At 36.5% G+C, this 20,286-nt stretch overlaps 3 protein-coding genes across 5 annotated transcripts in view; 1 reads left to right on the forward strand and 2 right to left on the reverse strand.

Annotated features, from left to right (window-relative positions):
* The window catches only part of LOC133839503 (sex-regulated protein janus-B), a 188,801-nt gene that overhangs the window by 132,558 nt on the left and 35,957 nt on the right, over nucleotides 1–20,286 (reverse strand). The gene's annotated exons all lie outside the window — the stretch shown is intronic.
* LOC133839370 (voltage-dependent calcium channel subunit alpha-2/delta-3) overlaps nucleotides 1–20,286 on the reverse strand; it is a 56,047-nt gene that overhangs the window by 25,592 nt on the left and 10,169 nt on the right. For both annotated transcript variants that reach the window (XM_062270873.1, XM_062270863.1), the window contains exons 3-4: nucleotides 14,323–14,404; nucleotides 108–218 (exon numbers count right to left, since the gene is read on the reverse strand). In XM_062270873.1, coding sequence (XP_062126857.1) covers nucleotides 108–218; nucleotides 14,323–14,404 — 193 coding nt within the window. The remainder of the gene's footprint in view (nucleotides 1–107; nucleotides 219–14,322; nucleotides 14,405–20,286) is intronic.
* On the forward strand, nucleotides 3,945–5,341 carry LOC133845845 (C-type lectin 37Da-like). Of its 2 annotated transcripts, none has more exons than XM_062280439.1 (2): nucleotides 3,945–4,037; nucleotides 4,797–5,341. In XM_062280439.1, the coding sequence occupies exons 1-2, from the start codon at nucleotides 3,950–3,952 to the stop codon at nucleotides 5,264–5,266; spliced, it is 558 nt and encodes a 185-aa protein (XP_062136423.1). In that variant the 5' UTR covers nucleotides 3,945–3,949; the 3' UTR covers nucleotides 5,267–5,341. The 2 variants fall into 2 exon arrangements, with proteins under 2 accessions (XP_062136423.1, XP_062136433.1); XM_062280449.1 differs by having other exon boundaries at nucleotides 4,812–5,333.

Below are 20,286 nucleotides of genomic sequence, written 5' to 3' on the forward strand. Positions count from 1 at the left end.
GCTATTGAGCCACTTGTCAATTGTGGGCAATTGTGGGAGTTAAGCGAACACAGCGAGGGGCACAGTGAGGAGCGAGGGAATAAGGGGGGGACGAGTTTCACACTTACCATGACTGCGTTACGCTTGAAATCCATAAAGTTCTTCACCTCCGCCGCTAATTCACGCAGCAAGATGATGCCATCCTTGCGCTTCACTTCGATGTCATTGTCCTTAAAGCGCTGCAAAGAGCAAAAAAAAATACAACGATAAAGAAAAGTGTGTACACAAAAAGCACAAAAAACATTTGTCTGTAATTTCTCGTTCTTACTGCAAACAATAATCTATGAAATTTATGTAGACGCCGGCCACGCCTACTTTACCTCCTACCGCCTCATTGCCATTTCCATTTCCCCGTTGCTTAAGGAGAAGCAAGGGGTTAAGGGGTTATAAAACTTTTCAATTTGCCATTCACTGTCGTTTATATTGTCGCACATAAAACTCTTATATACTTCTTCGGTTCGACTCTGCGACTTGAGGCGACTCTTAAGTTGTTGTAAAATTGATTTTAATGTATCTTATTAATTTAATAAGATTTTCATTGGCTGCGCGTGCAGCTTGTAATCCAATTATATCAGTTACTTAAAACTTCAATTGGCAAAACTCTTCCCCGGGAATGAAATGACCGCAATTAAAATTGATTTAATATAACCAAGAAAGAAACTCTTGGAGATAAGCTTGAGCTTTTCAGCTACTAGCTAATTTATTCAAATTTCCTTTCAAAATAGTATTATACATTTTTAAGAATACATAATTAATTTAAATAATAGATTTTCATTGTGTAGATATTTTATAGGATTTTAGTCTGCATAATTTACTTAATACAAAAGACATTATGAAAATACTCTTTTTGGCTTGTTAATTTTATAGTGGTGAGACAGTTTTGATGTATTGAAGATTATATTTATAAATTTGAACCGAAACATCACAAAAAAACAAATAAGAAAGCTATAGTTGAGTGTGATTGACTGTGAGATAACCCATTCCTCATTTTTAATGAGAGCAAAACAGTGTGCTATTACAAGTATGCTTAAAATATACCAAATTAATATACCGCGACAATATTAAAATACGGAAAAGGCTATATTAGGTATAATAATATAGTACCATATTCATAATATACCATATGGTATTAAAATATATCATATTATAGGCGTTTCGGAGATCTAGGTTTTGTTGACGACTATCAAAAAAGTATTTGATTACTTTATAGGATCGGAGATATGTCCTTCCTGCAGGGACAAAGTATAAACATTTTGATTTTCTAAAATTGATTTTCCAAATTTTGTTTTTGTATTAACGCTTTTCAACACGATTAATCATAAAGTCACTCGCTTATAAATGTAATCTTCCACTTGATTAATTGCCAACCAATCGAAGGTTCAATGACACATTCTATAATCTGGCTTTGTTTGCTTTTTCTCTCTTAGAAGAAAAATCAAATGCGCTCAGGTATTTTGGTAATATGCGGCTAATGGGCGACTCTCTGCCAAATGCAGCGGACATAATCTGAATGTTTTAAATCCTCATGTTGAATTTATAATGCTCTGCAACGATTGCTACATGTGTCACTTGTGCCACTTTCTTTTTATCTGCAATCTCCACTCACACATACACATGCATATACATACACACATATACACGAGAGTATATAAGCACTGAAAATGTTCTCCAGTGAACTAATGAATGCCTCACAGACTTTTCCCATGCAGTTTTAGTTTTGTGGCAGCATTTTGGCTCTAACCGCAAATGTTTGCACTGTCTCTTTTATACATACATACATACATGTGTGTGTCTTTGCGTGTGTTTGTATGTGTGTGTGTGTGCCTTATACACAGCTCTTGCAACGTTTCTCTAAAGACGCTCGCTGTGTCTCAGCTTCTGAGGCTGCTACTGCTGTTGATACTGGCACTGAATCAGTTAAGAAAAGTTTTCTAATTAATTCGCTTGGGATGCATACACACACACACACAGACACCCACTAGAGGGACTAGAAATATGCTCGACGCGACGTTGATGATTACAAATGCGACGCCCAGTTACGAAAATATAATTTAAGTGACAGTTTTGTTGGAAATGTGACAATTGTCATGCGAAAAGTAGGCGGTCGGCCACGCCCCGCTAACAGCTAATTGGTTTGCGAGGCGAGACTTTAGCAGAAAAGTCATAAAATGCATTTGCATCGCTGGGCTGCGATGCGGCTACGTAATTTACAGCTGCCCCCGAAAATATGCTACACTTTTCTTCCATTCCATTGCTGATATCAAATGGAATGACAATGGTAGAAGAAGAAGAAGAAGATAAAACACCGAAAAAAATACGCAAGAAAAAATGGAAAAATGGAAAATGGAAGAAGTGAAAAGAAAAGTAGAACTCATCAAATCTCGTATGAAAATGGCATTTTACTCAACGCCTTCGAACATTAAAACAAATGACGACACGTTCAATGGAAAGATGATTATGTTTCGCAATGAGAGGCGTCTGCCCCGCCCACCTCCCTTTTACGCTGTTGTCTACGCTCCGTTGTGCTCGCTTCCCTCCTCTCGTCTCCATAAACACCGTCAAATCAAAAGCAAAGCAAAATGTGTCAGCCATTAACATGGCCACTAAATGCGTGTCTCGTAGCAGTCAGATTGTATTTGTGAGTATGTGTGTGTGTGCGTGGGGGTGTGCACGTGTGTGTGTGAACTAGAAAGATGATGCCAAACTTGCTGCTACTCACATACATGAAAAGACAGAGGGATCTAAGATAGGGAAAGAGTGGGAACTGTCTGCTGTGCAACGGCTTGTGAAATTTAATTAGACACATTAGGCAGCAAAGTGATTTTTAAGAGGCAAGCATGTTTATAAATTCATATACCAATCAAGTCATTAAAATAAAAAGTCAAAAGTCTCAATATCTCTCTAAAAATAATTACTTTCCCAAGTGATTGATCACCTTAATAGAAGCAAGCGTGTTCAATGGAAATCAGGTGGCCATTAAATCTACGTGTTACTCTCTATATTGATCTATCGATGTTTGAGTTCATTAATCTCTGTGCAGCGTCATTTGTAAATAAATCCATTAATATTTTGACTATACACAATGTTTCATTGTGAAATATGGCTCATATAAACACTTTGAATTTCTGATGAATTGAAAAATTGTATATCGAAATATTTTTGTGCTTATAAACGAATATTTCCTTCGCAGCTAAGAAGACATTATACATATATGTTTGTATCGCTTGATTATAATACACATATCGCAGCTCAGGGCACGTGGCAATTAATTTGAACATTGCATCGAGTATAGTTGATAGAAGAATAAATTAGATCATTGTTTAGACAATCGACCATGTGATTTCTGAATCGATAAATGTATCTGGAAAATACACTAAGCAAAACTCGCATTGTTAAATACAGTGAAAAGTTTCTTTATCGCACTCGATTCGTACAAATAAAAAATTCAAGATTTTTTTCTTTTAAGTTGTTATTTGAATTTATTTAAATATTCCAATATGGTTAAATTGTGAATTAGAAAATTTATTATTGATAGAAACTATGTGAACCACAAGAGTTGCTAATCTAAAGAAGTTCTCATACAAGAGTTTCCACTATAGCACGCTTAAATGATAACTCACAGATTTCAGCAAATAAGCAGACTGTTTATTTCAATTCTCGCTCCAAACATCTTATATACAAAATGTGTACTTATTTGTTAAATATGTATATTTCAAAATATTTCTACTTTGCAAACAACGGAAAATCAACAAATTTATTCAAATTTCTCGAAATTTGGAAAAATATTACATACGGTATATGAAAATATTATTGATATATGTGTTTGATAGAAATTTGTATATATAATATTGTACTGGCAACGGATATATAAGGAATAGCTTTCTTCAGCTTTTTCAACAGTTGTAGAAAAATGTTTCTCAAGTACGCGTGTATTCTAGAGTGCTTCGGATTATTATCTATATGCTTGGCATATAAATTAATTCCCATTGTAACAGAGGGTGAGTTCACATTACGTTTAGCTACCCGTTACACATAAAGTAAAAGGTTATTCTAACTATCCGTTGCCGTTAAAGTATATATTTTTTATCAGCGTCAATAGCCAGTCTGTCCGTATAAATATCTCATAAAAGAATTACTAGTCTTTATGATTTCTACAAATTTGCGTGAAATCAGTTATAAGAAGTCGATGTTATTAACGAAATTTTTGTAAATGTCAAAAGCTATGTGCCACAGCTGATATTTTGTATACTAGGGTATACCACAGCTTATTTCAACCAGCTGAACTATTGAACTGTATTGTATATTGAATTTCGTATGACCTCCTTCTTTGTTAATAGCTCCTTCCAGACAGTAGACCAAGTATAGATATTGGTATATTTCCGTATTTTTTCAGAATATTTAGTTAAGATTAGCAATATACAATATACATTGAATAGTATATCAATATATATTGAACAGTATATCGATAGACCAAGTATAGATATTGGTATATTTCGGTATTTTTTCAGAATATTTAGTTAAGATTACCAATATACAATAAACATTAAATAGTATATCAATATATATTGAACAGTATATCGATAGACCAAGTATAGATATTGGTATATTTCAGTATTTTTTTTAGAATATTTACATTTACATATATATTGGTATTTTTTCGAAGAAATACTGCAATACCATATTGAAAATGGGTAGCGGGTATCTCACAGTCGAACACACTCGACTGTAGCTTTCTTGCATGTTTATTTACCTATTAGATGATGTCTTAATAGATATACCTGCCAATACGAATGTGACAACGGGTCCATTTGTCCGCATCACCCATGGATATTATTTTTCTGAGATGAATATAAAGAAGAACTGGTTCGAGGCTTATCAGTCTTGTCATCTTATGGACGCCGAACTGTTATCGATCGAAACCCAAGAAGAATGGCGTGACATCAATGCATATGTCCATGAATTCAATATCGGTGAATTTTACTGGACATCGGGAACAGATCAGGGAAAAATTGGACAACATGTTTGGTTTGCCAATAACAAACCCATCGACAGAGCAATGTGGGGCCCAAATCAACCGGATAATGCTGAAAAAAAGGAGCACTGTGTCGAATACAATTGGGCCAAAAGTAAAACCGGTTCATGGATAAACGATCGACCATGTGACTTTCAAAATCGATATATCTGCGAGGCTCGACAACCCAAAACTGCATCCTTTGTGGTTTTGTAATGAAATCCTATTTTGTTTTGTGAAATTATTATATATTTTTAAAGTTTTCAATTCGAGAATTTTTTAATAAAATAAACGCATTTCAACATTTTTAACTAGAAACTAGCTTATTCTTCTCGTTGAAAGTTAAATATACTATGTAGCTTAAATACATAGAAGCTATAAATCAAGAACTAAGCTGATAACGTTTTCATTATGTGCTGCGATTGAAAATGATTTATAGCATCTCAAAACCATTAGCAACATTCAAAAATCAAAACGATAATAGTTGAAATGGGGAAGGCAAAAGAGATGTGTGGAAAATTAAAAGCATGTCAAACAACAAACCGCAGCAGAAATCAGCAGCAGCAGCAACAAGGAAAAAAAAAAAACAGGAATTGGTAGGAAAATATAGCAAAAGTTGGGAGCAAGATGGTCGCGTCAGTGGTGGCCACGCCCACATCGCCGGCACACCGCCCACAACTTGAATGCGATAGCAACATTTTATAAAGCAATTTCCCCGGGAGCAACATCGAAATGCAATGCACGCCTGAAGGACATACGCGTGCTTGTGTACTATACATGTTATGGATGTGAGTGTGTGAGTGTGAGTGTGTGAGTGTCCTGCTGCCAACATGGAGGCAAAAAACTATATACAATATGTATACAATTTAAGGCGATGGAACGGGACACAGCGGGTGCAGCAGCAGCAGCAACAGAAGCTGCAACAGCAGCAGCCATAGAAAGTTTTTCATTTTGCGGTTGACTCTGGAATTTGAAAATGTTGCGCAAGGAGTTGCCCGAAGGCACCGCTAACCAATCCCCGAATGCTCTGCTCGGCTCTGCTCTGCTCTGCTGTGCTTGGCAATGGTTGCATGTTGGATGCGTGTGCAGTTGGCAGCATCAAACTTTAAGTGGAGCAAGGACAACGGGAAAGGTGCAGCTGCCACCCGCAACGTCAAGCATTCCTGAGCTGCTGCTGTTGCTACCTCTGCATCTGGTGGTGCTGCTTAAATTCCAGCACAAGTTAAGCAGCTTACGCATGCAACTGCCTCCCCACTTCACCGCTTCACTGCCTCACCTGACTGATTATGCGCTCAAGCTATTGCGCTGGTTGCATGCCACACCAAAAGCCAGAGTCGCAAGTCAAGGACTCACTTTTCAAGAGTCAAACTTCTCGCCGGGCTATGCGCTAATTAGATTTTAATGAAGATGTCGTCTACTCCAAGCTCCAGCTCCACAGCTAAAGCTTCAACTCCATCTCCAGCTCCAACTCCAACTCCATCTCCAACTCCTTCTCCCACTCCAATGGCTTTCTTGTCTGGCAACAATGTCGAGCATCAACGCGCATGTTTCCGTGTGCATTGAAGTGCAGATTCCTTTACACGTTCCTTGACTCCTTCTTTTCCTGGTACCCCAAACTCTTCTCACTTATTCTTCCTTAAAGTTCATAGTTATTTTTCGTTGCTGATTTTAACGCTTTACGCATTTTTCCCGATTCAGTGTTGTTTTCGTTAGTTTTAGAGCAAAAAAAAAACAAAGTTTTAATTGGCAGGTTTTTGTTTTACAATTTTAATTGGCTTCGTCTCAAAGTTCTAATTGCACCCCTTAAAGTTTATTTGTCTCACTTTCATTGACTTCCTTTTGCATACGAAAAATAGCTGACGAATTTCTTGTTAAGTTTCACAAACTTGGTCAATAAATTTGTAATTTTTCACTAAAACTTTGTGCATTTTATTTTCTGTAGGTGATTTAATAGTTGGAAGAACATAATTTCCAAGAAAATATTTAGAGCAGCAGCATTTCAGATTTGTTTATTATTTTAGCCTCCATGTTGAATTCATTCGACGTCAAAACAAATTGCAATAATAAACAATTTATCCGTCGATCTGTTTTATATTTAACCAACACTTCGAGTCCGAAATGAATATTCAATTTTTTTTTTGCATATTTAATGAAATTGAACGTAATAATGGATTGTGTCACGCATCACGCCAAATGTATTATTTTTAAAACAATTACAGGCATTTAAACAAAGTCACGCATACCGAATGTATTTTTAGGTCAAATGATTGGCGTGTTCTCAGAGCTTCTGAATCACTAAATATTAAAGCATGAAGAGATGAAAATAATTATTCGACTTTTCGGTCATTCTCTCCACAGTAAATTGCATTACAAATTCAACAAGTAGAGCTGAAAATCTGATTGGAAACTAGTGGCAAGAAAACCACTGTCGTTATTTTGTTGACATCCACAAGCAAGTCTCATGTGTCCCCAGCGAATTGAATTGCGAACGTTGACAGATTCGTTGTGGGAAATCTAATATCCTTCAGTGCGAATGCAAGTCCCATCACACATTGATTAAATTAAATATTTAATTTGCTTTATATTTTCATTAAGAGCACCATCCCCAACACCAGCTTTGTTCAGACTTCGGACTTCAGACCCAGCCCCATTTTGGGTAGAGGCACTTAGCAATGCCCTTTTCCAGTTGCTTGTCAGCTCTCCCCTCCCTTCCCCTCCTCGCTTCCGCAAACTGCTTCCATTTACATTTGTTTGCCTCGTATGCCTCGCTGTAGTATGTCATGCTCGCAATTTTCGCCACCAAACGACAACAACAGACTTAAATATTTGCATAGACAAGCACCGAGTATACTTTATACCCACACTCACTCGCATGTATATATGTATATGTGTGTATGTGTGTGTGTGGGTGCACAAACCAACTGAGCTTGAGCTTGAGCTGAAGCTGCGAACTGAAGCCAAGCGCCTGATCCTCTGCCTCAACTTAAATGCATTCGCATTCGCATTCTCGAACCCGCTCCGAACCACAAAGGGCACAAATCCATAGAGTGGAGTTACCCGTGTGTTGTGTGTTGTCTGTGTTGTGGGGGCTTCTCCTTGACACGCCCCTCAAGGGCCGCCACGTCCTTGTAGTCGTAGACGTGGTAGTCATGCCTTGATTTACGATTGGTCTCTTTCCAGCCCGCAACACTGTTCGGCCTTACACACACTTAGTTAGCCAAACACACACACACACACACACACACACACACAGACACACAAACAACTCCAGACCGAAGCCGCAGCCATTCTTAGCCAGCCAAAACGCTTTTGGCCTTTAGCAAGAGCTTTGCATTTGTCACCAAAGCCTACACATGAAACCAGCGGCTACAACCAGCGCAGAACGGATGAGGCAAGGGGAAAGGAGAAGGGAAAGCGGTCTGGCAATAGGGAGCAGCTAGTCTAGGAGGAGTTGGTATCTCCAGCTGCTGTTCGCATTGCCCAAACAAATGGCCAACAATCTGCATTTTGGGTTACACCCCAAAAATTATAATTGCATAGAAATGCAAGCACACACACACACTCCATGTAATGCTGCATTCAAAGACTCCCTGAAAAATTTAATTTTCATACTCAATAGTCATAGCGCTAAAGGGTATTATAACTTAGTGCTAACAGAAAATGAATGTTACACACAGAAAGAAACAGATCCACACACATAAAATACTTTAATTCTTTATCGGCCTCATTAAAACTATTTCTACTTTCATCTCTAGTAATTTTCAATAAATATATTTGTATAGAATACTTTGGAATTTAATTTTTATTTCAATAGTTAGTTTTCAGTTTTAAATCGTAATAATCGTAATCAAGTTTTTAATAAAACAAATAATTATCGTCTCATTTGGTATATTTTTTGTATTTTCGGTATATTTTGAAAATAATACCGCAATTTTTCAGTTTATTAAAAATGGGTAGACTTCTAAAGGTATCTCACAGTCGAGCACACTCGGCTGTAACTTTCTTATTTGTTTATATTAAATTTGGTATTTTAAATTATATTTTATATTCATGATCAAATTAATTCGTTACAAATGAACTGAACTATGTTATTAGTTTAGTCACACTCAAAAGATTATGTGGTTTTTCTAATTATTTATTCAAGTTCACTTATAGGCAAGTGAATTTGCCTGGTAATAACCTTATGCTGGTCCATGAATTCGTAAGAACACCTGTGTATATCAAGCAACTAACATATAAGAGAATATGGCATTTGAATATGTTTTTGCAGGTCCCAAACATGCTTGAGATTCTTTATTATTGTAATAAGAATTTACATATAGTATGAAATATTAAATGATGTAACTTATTTTATAATTTAAATATCTTACATAGTAAGCCGCATCCAGTTTGTCAGTAAATACAATATTCTTAATTCCTTACTATGCATATCTTATATATGAATACTATATACAACTACATATGTATAACTACTCTCTTTCTCTCTCTCTCTCTTCTCGAGAACAAGCACATTGTCTGATTCAAGTTATTCAAAGATGTTGCTATCTTTAATCCGTAAAGCATTTCAATGTTACACAATTACGAGTACAACGCAATCCGCGCTTGTGCCAGTTGCTTCGCTGATTAAGTCTTTCAGCCAACACTTAACTAACTGAATACCCTCATACACACACACACAGAAGCAATTACAACACACTTATATAGTATATGTATGTATACACAGAGGGCAATTGCAATCAACTCATCGTACAGTTAGTTTACTTTTACCTTCAAACCGAATGCCAAGTACACAAGTGGAGAATAATTTGCAAGCTACTTTCGTGTAGGTTAAAAAAATGAAAATAAAAGGAGGAAATAAGTGAGCAAAATGCGAGGCAAAAAAAAATGAACGAAAAAGGAAAATTAGGAGAAGAAAAACGACAACACGCGCCGTTGTTCCATTTTACCAGTTTTGCAGTTAAAAAGTTTTGTATTACGTGCAAAATAAGCGCACGCTTAAATTTATTTGCATGCGAATGCAAAGAGAGAGAGAGCGAGAGAGAATGTCAGGTTGAAGAAGGCCGCCCCGAAAAGGAAGAGAAATAAAGGCAAGAAAAATAATATACAACAAATGCAAAACGGCATTGCTACATTTTTTTTGTTTTTTTTTGCAATTTCGACTTGTACTTTGACCCATATTTCATTGCACTCAGCGTCGAGATAGAGTCGCGATGGCAAAACGAGAGACCAAAAAAATACGACTACGAAGGAGACGAAGACGTGCCGATAATGATCACACAAGAGTAACAGTAACAGTGACTTCATCATCGTTATCATCATCATTAGCAACACATCATCATTTGCCATCGATGTCTTGTCTCGCTCTTGTCTTCACCACGCCTTGCCTCGTTTCGTTTCATTTCATTTCGTTTCATCCCATTGCGAAGCGTTGTGGCCCATTTCGCCTCGTACTCGTTCGCCCCTTGCCTTTCGCCCCGCCTGTCACTTGGCTACTACACAAATGTGCTACACTTAGTGTGCTGTCATGCCAGCCTCCTTCTTGCAGTGAGTGTGCAAAGGGCCTTCGTCAGAGGAGCTCACAGAGAAGAGTATGTTGGCTTGCATAGGCCGCCAAAGTCAATGGAATACTTAAGGCTCAAGTAATCATTATTTTAAATAATTAATACTTTTTTTAAATGAAAGTGTATGGTTGGATATTACGTTTAACTTTTTTTTGTTGTGCGTATTTAGAAATAAATCACTATTTATCGTAATCTTTATGAAGTTGTACGGCAATGTTTGTGGTGTGAAGTTTTCGTTTAAAATAAAGTGACTTGAAGCTTCGAATACCCGCTGAGGGCAAGTTCAGTCTCGGCTTTTTAGCTTGTCTTTGCACACAACATTTAGGTATATATCTGTGTCTGTCTGAACAACATATTTCATGGCTTTCGTATATATTTTTTAGCTAGTCAGCGTAAATGTTTCAAAAAACCAAAAAAAAAGAAGGAAAATAAATGAATATGCGCCACGCACAGGCATCCAAAATACACACACACACTCGCTCACTCACACCCACATACATACATATGTATGTATATACACAGAGAGACAGACAGAAATGAGTTCGCTATCTTACTCACTCGCAGCGTTTCTTAGCAGGCATTTTGTCTATGCTTTTTGTTGTTGTCCTTTACGCCTCTCGCATAGCTGAACGTGTGCACAGCATTTGTTTAACATTTTATTATGCTACTTTAAAATGGAAAAGAAACACCAACAAGAACAACAACAACAACAATATTGCTTAACGAAAGGAAATGAGCACAAGGATAGGAGAGTAAAGGTAGCTTCCCCATCCCCCCAAATATGGCAGCCTTCTTTTAATTCCTTTCCTCTTCGCTTCGCTTCGCTTCGTTTCGTTTCTTTTCATTCTTTGCTTTTTTTGTGAACTGCTTTGGCGGCACTCGTAAACTTTTATTACAAAATTTTGAAGGGCAACTGACAGAAAAAGCTACAGAGGAGAGATGATAGGAGAAAAGGAAAGAAAAACGTTTGCCCATAATTGAATTAATATTGTCGCAAGTATGTCGTAATGTGCCATGTCAATACTTTTCATTTTCTTCCTCTGGCAGATTGAAAAAAAGTACACGAAACACGGGTATTCAGTGTCAGGCAAGTTGTCTGCCTGTCAAATGGCTTAAGCTCCCGCTCGCATCGACGGATAATATAATTGCTCTTCTACTAGGACTTGTTTATGTCAGAAAACAAAAATATTTATTTTCACTCTAGAAAACAACGAATAAACAATAATACAAAATAAAGTTAAGTATTGACATTTTTCAATTGAAAAAATAAGCATATTAGTTCTCAAATATTCCAGAAATTATAAGTTTTTGAAATATTTTCATCAAAGTAAGTATTTTCTTTGCTTATAGTTAAAAAAAGAACTAAATAATTTATATTGTAACAATGCAATATTTTGCTTAATTTCCATATTTTAAAAAAATAAAATAAATAAAATGTTACATATTAAAATCAGTTTTAATTTTAAAATAATATTTATTCGATTTAATAAACAGACTAAATGCAACCATGAAATTATAATACTTTTACATTTTTCCAAAATTAAAAATTACTTTATAAATTATACGCAAATTTTAGGCACCATTTACGATTTGAAATTCGCATTTCAATCCGTTCCACTGTCTTTTTTTATTATTTAGTTTTCATATCTCTACATTTGAAATTCGAGTTCGGTAACATTTGTCCAATATGCGCTAAAATTTTGCAACATTTCCAACGTTTTTGTTTAGGAATTTACAAAAAAAAGAAAAGACCCTTACTATAACGAACCCATGTCAGCAATCCTCAATCCTTCTTTTTCATTTTTTTTTTTGTTACTTGGCATGCCAATAATTTTAAAACACACAATTTATTTGCTTTGCCAGAGGAACGCGTTAATGTTGAACAAGGCGAACACACGGACACATTTAAACGTACGCACACACACCCACACATTGTTATGACATTATGTTTATGAGACCCACGCACACGCATCCGAAAGCAAATAACATTTCACACACAAGCACACAAGCACACACGCACACAAACGCATGCCGAGACAGCAAGCAGAGCATGCAAAAAGAACGTTCCACGCAAGAGTACAACGTCGCGTATACTTGATATTTAATTCAATCTGGGCGTAGATTTTCATTTTTTGCCGCCTGCACAACGCGACGTACGCTTTAAATTAACACAAACAAACATTGTCAGCAGCAATGGGCAAAATATGTACATAAGTGTGGGTGAAGCAGCACCTACCAACAACCAAACAACCAAACAACCAACAACCGACAACCAACAACAAACAGCAAAAATAACAACAGCAACAAGAACCAGCAACAACAAGAGCAACAAAAACGAGTCACTTGACAATTACAGACTCAATGACAGTCACAGCCAGCAAATTTATTTGCATTTTAGCTGCTGTTGCTGCCTCTGTTGCTGCCCTTTCAGTATCTCTTCTTCTCCTTCACTCGCTCTCTCTCCCTCTTCCCCTTTCCCTCCGTATGTTTCTCTTTTTTTGTTGATTTTCATACTCTTTTAACGGGTATTGTAAGCCTTTTAATACGAAATGCATTTTGTTTCCACTTTAAACTCTATACAAAGTTGAACAAAAAATGCAAATTCATTTGATATATCAAAAAAGATATTTGTAAAACGATATGAAAGCATTAATAGTATTACTATAAATGTTATACTAAATTTATATAAATATAATAAATATTTCAGAAATAAAATTCCAAATTCTCTAAGATTAGATATCTTAGAAAGCGTTATTTCCCTAGCTCTCTCATTTATAAGTTTCTAGGAATGATTATTTATAAAAAAATACGTTTATTTATTTCTTTGTTTATCTAAAAATGTAATGGATTGGTAGTTGGTTGATAAAATGATTAACGAGTAACGCCAACTAAAGCGTATTGGCAATTCTTTATAGTGAAATGGCTTTGCTGGCTGGCAATCTTGTTGTGTATGTAAAATAAATGTGGTGTGCGTTCGTGTGAGTGTGTGAGTGTGTGCGTGTGGATGTATGCGTATGTGTGGGCGTTTGTGGCACAGATGAACATACAAACAGACTCGTAATAAAGGCAGCCCACTAACTCATGTACGTCTGATTAAACGCAAAAAATACGCGAATGAGTGAAGAGCAGTCGATGCTACACCGCAGATCCGACAGTCAACCAAAGCCAAACAGCCATGCTTATTAGCACAGATACACACGCACACACTCTAGAACACACACACACACACACTTAGACTCGAGCCTTGCCTCAATTAGCCTTATTTGTGTTTAAATTGCATTAGAGCAGCGCCCGAGCAACAAAAGCCAAAAAAAAAAAACACAGACAGCGACAGCGAGGGAGAAGGAGAGAAGGGAACTGAGAAAAGAAGGCAAATTACATTACACAAAAAAATTGACGCATTTGAGGGTAAAGCCAGCACTAAGCCAGTATCGTCTGCGTGTTTATCGATAATTTCTTATCGCAGCCAAGCTTAAATGTATTTGTTTAACTAAGTCCCGAAACCGCATAACAAAACCATACAGCAATCACAGCCATTTACAAATGTCACTAAGGCTTTTAACCAATTTATGTTAATGTTGACTTATTCCCAAAATACGAACGTGCTTCTCCTTGAACATATGTAATATGTTCTCAATGTTCTTATTATATTTAGTTAGGCTTTTGCCATACGGCAGCCAGCCACTGATATATTATTAACAATTTACTCACACTTTTGATTTCATTCATTTTGGTAAATTGCCGTCCAAATTCCCATAAATCAACGCCAAATTTCAGGGCCCAGTTGCGCACTCTGCAAAAAGACAGAACAAAATTAAGTTATTTAAGTTACATCGAGTAATAAAGGTGTATTTAATAAAAATCGGATAATTAAAATTTTAAATATATGGAATGTTTAACTCTAAAATTGGTTCTTAGCACAAATTAAAAATGCTTAAAATTTAAATGAAAACAAGTAAGAAAGCTAAAGGCGAGTGTGCTCGACTGTTTGATACCCAAAACAACAAAATCCAAAATAGTGCGATATACATAATTCTTAAAGTATACCAAATGAATATACCGCAAAATTTGGTATCTGGATAGTTCTCTATTCGAAATATACTCGAAATATAAAACAGAGGTCAAAATATCAGTCAAAGCAATAAGGATCCGTAGTAAGTAGGCGTTTTTGCCATTTTTAAGAAATCTTTTATTAATAATTTAAAGTTTAAATTTTAAACATACTTTTACCTCTAAAGGCCAAAGTAGCCAGAGCTAGTAAATCTCGGATAGATTATATATTAATGTATAATCTTTATAATAAATAATAAGTAAATAAATAAAAAGTAATTTTAATTTAAAAATTTAGACTTATATAAATATCATAATATAAGGCGCAAAACGGCGCATATTTGACTTAAATCGCATTATTATAACCAATTTTATGAACAATTGAAAATTAAATAAAAATACCGCAAGACTTTTTTGCCAACCTTATATATAATATTCTGATATAAATTGAATATTTGTAGATATGAACTTCCTTACGTCTTTGCATCTACAAAATTTTTACATTACTCTGAAACTTCTAAGTAAAATCGGCTTACCCTAACGCTTTTGCACTTTCTCTATATCTCTTTTTCTCTTCCTTCTCAATTTTCATACTACATTTGAAAATGCAATATTAAACCATAGATAAAGACTCTGTTCTCTTCTCTGAAGAGCAGACAATTCCCTGGCCAACTCTCATTCTCCGAATGGAATTTGCAGCTTTTTGCATTTCAGAGCCATTTAAAAAATGTCTTTTTCTTTCTTTTGAGCAACTCTTTTGATGGCTAGCATCACATTTTGCATTCACATTTCGTAATTCGCCTTTCACGTATTATTTTGGCGCTCATTTCCGCATTGAATTGCTCATTAAGTGGCCTCCCATTTGGTCTCCCGCATTCGCCATTTCTGACCATTATGGCCATTATCCAATTTCAATCACTTGTTCGCCACTTTATATCGCTCCATTGTTTACGCTTCATTTCCCCGCACTGCGGCCAATAGGAGCAATCACCCATCAGCCATCAGCCATCAGTAGGTTCCCCCCATCGCCTCGACTTTGGAGCCACCCTGCAATTTAAACAACTTTTGTCGTTGCTGTGGCGCTGCCATAATACAATTTTCATATAATTTAAATCATTTTGGGCATCGTCGTTGGCCATAAAACTTTGTCTGCGTCTGTTGCTTGATGTAGTCGTATTCCTGCCCCATTCCTGTTGCACTCGCTCCTCTCTTTTCTTCTTCTGGCGCACACCGTCAAGTGCATATAAACATGCGCTTATTTTGTATCTAGATGGCTGCCAGAACGACAGCAACGACGACGGCGATGGCGATGACGACGATGAGTCTGAAAAAGCTCGTTCCAACAGGGCTGAACGTAATCAACATTGCGTATACGCAACGTTGGCTTGCTGTTGCCGTTCTTGTTGCTGTTTCACTTGCTCTTCCACTCCTCTCTCTCTCTCTCTTTTTTTTTCTCTATTGATATTGCAGATAATGCCATAAAATTGTGCAAATATTTTTGGGTAGCACTGTTTTGCATGCCTTGGCTCTTGGCCCGCTTTCTTTTTTTTTGTTTTTGTTCTTTTTTCTTTTCATTTTATGAAATAATATTTCATTTTGGTTTTATCAACGCCTTGTCTTGTCTCTGAGGTTTTTTGGGTCTGCTCTGCGTTTATACTTATTCAATTTGCTGTTTGCTGTTGCTGTTTGCTGTTTGCTGTTGCTGTTGCTGTTGCTGTTGTTCCTGTTCCTGTTTCTTGTCTTTATCTTGTGGCTACCGTCTGTTTTATGAGCTCTTCGCAGTGTGTTGTGCAGCTTTTGTTTTGCTTTGACTTTCGCGTTTAGATTATAAATGTTTGGCAAATGTTTTCACAGTTCCCATCGTTGTTCTTGTTGTTGTTCTTCTTGTTGTTGTTGTTGTTGGTGTCCTGTTTTCCTATTATCCTGCCCTCTTATTGTAACTCTCAGTCTCATTCTCTGTGCAGCTCTCTTGCCCTGATTGCCTTCCTTCTCGCTCTGTTCATATCCTGACTTAAGTTGTAATGAGTTTGGCTGGCTTTTCAATTTGCTCAAGTGAACTCAAGTTTCCTCCTCCGCTTGCCATGTTTACTTTGCTTTGCTTTGACAACTTGCAAGCAAATACAGAAATATCAATATACAAGACATACACAAATATGTTAAGGACTCTGCCATTTATAATATATGCAATATTACATATTATGTTACATAATCACATTTAAATACTGCTTAGTCCTTGCAGCCTATACAAAAGTTTTCAAAATGTGAATGTTAAAGCCAAGAAATGTAAACTTGTGACGTCCTCGCTTCACCTTCGTTTAAATATTTGACTGTCAATTTTTCATCAAAACAAAGCTTATTTTTATGACATTTTCTTGAGCATTTCTTGCGCTCGAATCAAGTATACGCAATGGTGAAACGTGTGAGTGTAATCTAAGCGAACTTTTGCTCAAAGTTTTAGCAGCTTTTGTGGCATACTTTGAATATTAGATTATAGAATTTGAGCTTATGACCACCTCAACAATGCCACAACGAGTGGCATTCACAACATCCGTACTCTGTTGTTGCTGCTATAAAAAGAAAAACAAGAAGACCTCGGCAAAAACTACAAAAAAAAAGCGAAGAAATGTAAGAACCAAAATGCAACTCACGTAGGTTGGCCAGAGAAAAGCCAAAGAGCCAAAAGACACAGACACAGAGACAGACACAGAGCGCACACAATGCACACACATAAAATCAAAACCAAAGAAACCACAAAAACATCGACATGCAGACCGCAAGCACCAATGAAAGACCATCAACGTCATCTTGGGGCTCTTGCCTGCATGTAAGACAAAGCTGGGGTCTGAGACCAAGAGAGAATCAACTGAGCAAAGAGAAGAAGTGTATGTGTGTGTGTGTGTGTGTGGTTGGTTGGTTGGTAACGGAATAAAGAGATTTTCGTGGCCTGGAAATAAAAAGGCGCATTTTGTTTTGCCATTTTGGCAGTTTGTGCACGACAAAACTTGACAATGACTAAAAAACTACGTGATATGCTGAGGACAACAGACAACTGCGTGGGGCGTAACCAGAGGAGGGGTTACAGCATAACAGGCTTCTTCCTTTTCTTTTCTTTTCTTTTCTTGCTTTTTTTTTCTTTTGGCTATATGACAGCAACATCTCGAGCTTCTTCTTCATTGCTCTTCACCTGCAAGAATTCAGCTCAGGTGTATTTTGCATTGTCTTGCGCGTTGTACGCCTTTTGAGCACGAGCCACGTGTATGTCATCCTCAAGTACCATCGACGAGTACACGTATAAGCCATCGAAGTAGTTTTATTTTCCAGCTTTCTAGATTTCACTTTTTTCTTTGTCGCCGCCGAGCGAACTTTTTTATAGTATATGGTAGTATGCCGATACAGTGATACACTCGTTGTTGTAGTCCAGGTAATAGGTCAATGGGTTGGCAGCTTGAAATCGAAATGAGATTTTCTTCAACATCTTCGAGATGTGCGCAGAAATCTGAAGAGCTCACTAAAGCACGTAGCAAAGTTTTCCTATTCGTTCGTTCGATAATATCGCACATGATTTATCTATGTTCTCGAATCCCACTTCAAATACATACATTAGGCGAAAAGTCATAAAGTTTGTAAGAGTCGAAAGTCGTAAGGATAGAAATTTGAAACTCTCGAAACTTTTAAAGCACAACTCCGAATCTGAACTTTATTTGAAGCATGTTTCTCCATAAAACTCGGGCGAGTAATTTATGTTTCTATTTGACAGCAAAAGAGATTTAAATTTCCATCTTTTGAGAACATCTTTGAATGTCCTATGTTCTTTCTAAGCTTTAAGTTGATTGAATTCATTAATGTCTGATCGAGTTTTTTTAATCTTTTAAAAATGTCTTTGACTGAAGCGAAGTGAAGCGATTAGGTTCTGTAGAATTGCTTGATTTAGTTATCCATTAACCTTTATACATTACACAACACTTAAACTAAATTATCCTTACGCACTTCTCAACACTTTAATTAATTCAATAATGTTTATGTACTATCGAAGAGCATGAACTATCGATAAGAGCAGGAAGAAGTTAGAGAAGCGACAAATAATCGAGTGAGTGATCGACGCTAGAAATAACATAGTGAAATGGAATCGCAAGCTATTAAAGTTTGTAAAAAAAAGAACAAATGAGAATATCTCTCTTCCACAGAAAATGTGTGATTAACATTTCTACCCATTTTCCTTCTTCAAGTTAGATTTTCAATGGTGAAACTTGATCTGAAAAGCAAAACCACACCTGCCAACTGACATTACGTACATCTTTTATTTCGTGACAGGTCTGTGGACTTTCTCAACTCTGTTCGCTGTCAGATTTATTAACTGTCACATTCCAGTTGTTGTTGTTGTTGTTGTTGCTGACGCGCTTCTTCTTAGTCTTAGTTGCTGCTGTTGCATGTATCTGCAAGTGGCGCGAATGCTACTTAAAATAAATTTGCATTTGAAGCTTTGACTCGCTACGTGAAGTGAGCACTGCAGAATGTTGTCTCTGTATATCCATGGGTGTGTCTGTGTCTGTGTCTGCTTCTATCCTTCTATCTGTGTGTGTGTGTGTGTGCATGGGCGTGGCAGATCTAATTACAGCCCAGCCAGCTTAAGTGAATAAATAAAAATACAACAATGGCAACCAGAAGAGAACAGAACAGAGCCGAACAGAAAAACACAGCGAAGCAAACAAACAAACAGAGCGCTAACTACTTATGACAAATGACAGTGAAAGTGCATTAAGCGGTAAATGCTTGAGGAGGGAATAGGAAGAGACGAAGGAGGAGGCAGAGGCAGAGGCAGAGGAATAAGCGAACAGCGAGAAACGCACAGGGGATAGAAAACGTTGCATTGCGTCTGGGGAATTATTTGGTTTTTATTTCACCCGCCTTCTCTGCTCGCGTCGCACTCTTGCTGCAATTAAGTGGATTTTGAATTTGCATAGAACACGACAAGTTAATTTATAAATATATATAGTCTGAAGCGGCGCATAAAGTGCAGGCCAGCAAAGTGACAGACAGCTTGGGGGGGGAGAGAAAGAGACAATTCTACTTTATACTGAGTAGATATGTTGAGGAATATTTTTGTGGAGTTGCATAAACGGTAAACAAAGAATATAGCATACTTATTCTGACATTGTAACACTAAAGATTAATAACATTTATTACAAAAATTGAATAGCAAGCCAGATTTTGAGGCTAAACTATTTCGTTCACACATTTATAGCATTAATCATACTTGAAAATTTGGGTTGCAATCAGATAAAAATTATTAAAGTTATTTAAAAAACAATTTTATATAGCAAAGAAAGTGTGCTGATGGGGACTTTGTTGCTTTGGCAGACGATCTGGTATATTTTTTGTACTTCATGGTATATTTAGAATATACTAGTATATCTATATACCAATTATAGCCAAAGGTATATATTAGTATTTTTAGGTATAGTAATTTGATATATTTTTAGAATATTTCAGCATCTTTTAATAAGAAAAAGCTTACTATGTGATTGAACTTCTATTTCAAATTTGTAAGACAACATAAGTTCACTAATACCAAGTTAACCCATTCTTAACGTTCAATACACAAAACACATCATTTAATATAGCTTT

Source organism: Drosophila sulfurigaster, chromosome 2L (assembly GCF_023558435.1).
Source record: "Drosophila sulfurigaster albostrigata strain 15112-1811.04 chromosome 2L, ASM2355843v2, whole genome shotgun sequence".
In the NCBI taxonomy this organism is placed as follows: domain Eukaryota; kingdom Metazoa; phylum Arthropoda; class Insecta; order Diptera; family Drosophilidae; genus Drosophila; species Drosophila sulfurigaster.

Excerpts from the sequence above, each read along its gene's own strand:
- LOC133845845 (XM_062280439.1), top strand. The coding sequence starts at position 3,950 with ATGTTTCTCAAGTACGCGTGTATTCTAGAGTGCTTCGGATTATTATCT. Across the intron at positions 4,038-4,796 it reads AATTCCCATTGTAACAGAGG|ATGATGTCTTAATAGATATA; the intron begins GTGAGTTCACAT and ends TTTACCTATTAG.